Source organism: Anoplopoma fimbria, chromosome 4 (genome assembly GCF_027596085.1).
Source record: "Anoplopoma fimbria isolate UVic2021 breed Golden Eagle Sablefish chromosome 4, Afim_UVic_2022, whole genome shotgun sequence".
Taxonomy (NCBI): Eukaryota; Metazoa; Chordata; class Actinopteri; order Perciformes; family Anoplopomatidae; genus Anoplopoma; species Anoplopoma fimbria.
Window position 1 is genome coordinate 11,353,654 of NC_072452.1, and position 4,027 is coordinate 11,357,680.

At 41.2% G+C, this 4,027-nt stretch overlaps 1 protein-coding gene across 1 annotated transcript; it reads right to left on the minus strand.

Moving 5' to 3' along the window:
* Positions 1-312: 312 nt before the first annotated feature.
* LOC129090542 (uncharacterized) lies at positions 313-3,067 on the minus strand. Its single transcript, XM_054598190.1, has 4 exons — positions 2,518-3,067; positions 2,208-2,396; positions 547-685; positions 313-368 (listed from the first exon to the last, which is right to left on the minus strand). Exons 1-4 carry the CDS (start codon positions 2,920-2,922, stop codon positions 313-315), a joined length of 789 nt encoding a protein of 262 aa, XP_054454165.1. The 5' UTR covers positions 2,923-3,067.
* Between the last annotated feature and the right edge of the window lie 960 nt (positions 3,068-4,027).

Here is a 4,027-nt window from a genome sequence, read left to right on the forward strand (position 1 = left end):
TGGCAATGCTTTCCATAGAGCACAAGCTTGCAAAGAAGCTGGACTTCAATGACCTCATTGATGACTTTGCCACCACAAAAGTCCGGCGCATGGCATTTCGCACCTAAATAGTTGCACACAAAGTTAATGTTAAAATGTTCAAATAAATTGTTTGTTGAGTAATGAGTATTTTTTTGAATTTCCGTCATTTAAGGGTAGGGTAGGGACTGAGAAAGTAGAGGTGTGTGTGGTTTTTTTTTTTGGGGGGGGGGGGGCCCATTGAGAGAATTTTGTCCCGGGCCCAGCCAAACCTGTCAGCGGCCCTGCCACTGATCAACGGTTGTAGAGAGTTTTTTTGTCCTGCGACACAGGGAGATGTCCGCCCAGGCCTCCGACACGGGTTAATACACAAGTTATTGGAGAGGACAGGTTAATATATTGTATTTGGTGTTTTTCAAGGTAAGTAGATTTTGATCTGTTACCCAGCCTACACAAATTAGTGGAGAGGACAGGTTAATATATTATTTTTGGTGCTTTTCAAGGTATGTAGATTTTGATCTGTCCGACACAAGTTATTGGAGAGGACACAGGGAGATCGTCCGCCCAGGCCTTCGGCCTCGGGCAGACGTCTGCCCATGGTCTCCGATCCGGGACACGGGGAGACGCACGCCCGGACCTCGTACTCCGTGAGAAGTCCGCTCACGGCCTCCGACACGGGAGATAAGTTAAAAGATCTCGAAGTTTCCCAACGATATTCACGCCTCCAGTTGGATTCGAACTATCAACCTCCGTGTTTGGAAGCGGGAGCAGTAACCACTGTACTACTGGGTGTCCTGAATTTTAAAACTGACTAACTGTTAAAATGTTACTTTGTTATACTCATTTTTAAATTCATTTTTAACAAATGTCCTGTTAAATTACAGTAAATTACTGCCAGCTACAGCTTCCAGCAATCAACTGTAATTCTACAGTGTACCTACTGTAATCTCCAACAACAGTTGATTACTGTTAAAATTACTACAGTACTGTGCTGTATAGAAAAGCCATTATACTGTTATTTAAGTGTTCCTACTGTAATCTACATTAAGAGTTTAATACTGTAATGTTATATTTACAGTAAACACTATTAGAGCTGATTTTAAAATGTTAGATTTCAAAATAAAATCCCCTGAAAATTGCTAGCATAAAAAGGACTCAGACAAGAGATGGCCTTACAATCTTAAGCTTTTATTAAAGCCAATGCAGTAACAAGCATAGATATATATAGAACACTAGATACGTCACGGCAATGTTGAGCTCCGGTCGGCTGACGGCCACCGCGGCGGCCATCTTGAATGGGTCAACCCGCTGCCTAGTGCATTACACCTTATGGAAAATTCATGCAAACATGTAGCAAATTTGAGCGGTGATGGCTCAGTGGATGACACTAAAAACATCATAGTTGATATTCCATGTTTGATTTTAAGTGGTAGGCAGATTTTTTTCCTCTATGTTATACAAGAAACACACTTTTTAACACAGGACATTTAACTTGCCACTGATTATATCTACTATCAGAAATGTTTCTGCTGGACTCAGATTAACATTTTATTTCTCAAAAAGTAAATATCTTATCCATTTAGCTTATAACTCTCAAACCACTCTAACACTGCATCACTCTGGACTAGAACCAGCAACCCTCCAGACTGAGATACAACTGGAACTATTGATTGAATTTATTTCAGACATTCAAATACAAATTAAACATGTGAAAAATACAAAACAAAAAGAAAAGGACAAATATTTAATAAATTAACTTCCTGTGTTCCTCATCTTTTTATATATCTATATACAATTTTCTTTATGACACTATATTTGATATTTACAATCCATACATATACAACTTAAATAAAATAAATACTATATATTTTATAATTTACAATATACAATCCATATATATACATATATATACACATGTCTATTTTTATAATTTGATGTACTATATTTACACTTTATATATAATTTCTATTGATTTATAATCCTAATGTAGTTTGGTACAGTATGTTTACAATTATACATTTAATACAATATATATATATATATATACACAAATATATGCACACACACACACATATATACACACACAACTATATATATACAGACATATATATAACTATACACATATACAGAACTATATATATATATATACTATATATAACTATATATAACTATATATATATAATAAAGACAGAGACAACCAGCGACAGGAGGAGGGACAGGTGATTGTCGATGCCAAACTGGCTTTCTTGGACATGGCTCCCCAGTGCAAAGACGTCCTCTGTCCCGATTTCCTCTCTGACAAAGTGGGCTACAACAACCTCATCAGGGGCTTTCCCTGGAGAGTGTTGACGAATGGCCCTCTCCGCAGCTCTCACCACCTTCAAAAAGAGAATTAGAAAATGTTAAAGCTGTGACTGTATGAGGATGGGTTGGGCTGTTGGTCATCGTTGGGCAGCATGCTAGCTGTGTACAGAGGAGCTGATGGATGTTTTTACTGACCTTTACAGTTCCTTTTGAAGGAATCATCAGCCCACCGTTGTTACGAAGTTCCAGCAGATGGTAGCTCTGGTCAAATGGGACAGCTACAGCATCTGTCACCAGGCTGGCACGGCACACATCACAGGACAGGCTGCGAAAAATACACCGGACAACGAACCCAGCAATGTAGACCAGTGCGTTGTCTACTAGACCACCAAAGCGAGTCGGGAGGTAGCTGTGGTCCCCTACAAGGGCCGAAATGTTCAGGAATGGAGAAACCAGCTCTTCAGCAGTGGCGGCATCTGCAGAGGACATCTCAGCAGCGGAAAGGGAGACTCTGGTGTAGTGCTCAGCTGACAGGGTGACAGTGGCATCCTGTCCTCTCACGTTGCCAGAATCCACAGGCTTGACACCACATCTATACATGAGCTTGCGGAAGATACCCTGGAACTGTCCAGCAGTTGGGTTGTTATTCCAGCCTCCTAATGAGAAACAAACAGCAACATACAACCCTTTAAGATATTTAAATCGTGTCGTGTAAATCGTGTTTTCCTTATATGAATAGAGGAGACATGAGTGGTAGAGTAGGAAGTTCACACCCTAAACCATAAATAGTTAAATTGGAATAAGGTTACCAAACTTAAGTTACAGGGGAAATTTAATTGTGTAAATAGTAGAGTAAGCAGACGTTTAACCAGCGATAGTGTTACTAGCGCAAACGATTCACTTTCACCGTAGTCCTCCACAATGTAAGCTAGCTAATGATGACTAAAAAATGTACTTAAAAAATGTATCTCACCTGTGGAAAGTGATTCCCTCTCGTCTGGTGTGTACTGAACGTCGGTGTACACACCCGAAAGCAGCACAATGAACTGGCATTTTTTTTTTGAGCTGAGAAATTAGCTGTGACCATATGTATCTTTGGCTGTCTGACAGTGTGAGAATACTTACTCAAGACCCACACAAGATGGCGGCTCCGTGTGCCGCGGCTGAGAGGGGCGTGGCGTATCTAGTGTTCTATATATATCTATGGTAACAAGCACATTAAGTAATCAACAATTGAATGCACAAGCCCAGCCTCTCCAGGGTCTTCATCAGGTGGGATGTTAGCGCCACCGGCCTGTAGCTGTTGAGGTCCTTGGGTCGCGGGGTCTTTGGCACTGGTACCTCTCACAGTGATTCCAGCCTTTTCCAGGTGAGAAAGGCATCTTTGTAGCAGGTATTTGACATCGCCATCCACCCCGATGCCAGGTTGGTAGGCCAACCGAAGCGGGGCCATAGATGAGCTCACCAGATCTGGCTGTTCCTCCTTTTCCGCTGGCCCTTCAGTTTCGTTTGTCTCCGTGCTTCTCTCCTCGTGTTTCTGTGTTTTCTCAGCGTTCTTTATCAGGGCTATGATTTTGCCTTCACCTCTTACGGGAACTCTGTGGTATTTAAACATTTCTAAATTCCTCAAACTCTCCCATAATCACATGAGAGGAATGTGGTGCAGCTGCATGGGGCTGCTGTTCCTCAGAAATGATTTTAAATC

Bases quoted from the DNA above. Each gene is read 5' to 3' on its own strand.
- LOC129090542 (XM_054598190.1), bottom strand. From the start codon at position 2,922: ATGTATAGATGTGGTGTCAAGCCTGTGGATTCTGGCAACGTGAGAGGA. The intron at 686-2,207 runs GTCTTTATTATA...CCCGTGTCGGAG, and splicing joins TCCTGTCGCTGGTTGTCTCT to GCCGTGAGCGGACTTCTCAC. The intron at 369-546 runs GTCGGACAGATC...CCCGTGTCGGAG, and splicing joins TGTCCTCTCCAATAACTTGT to GCCTGGGCGGACATCTCCCT.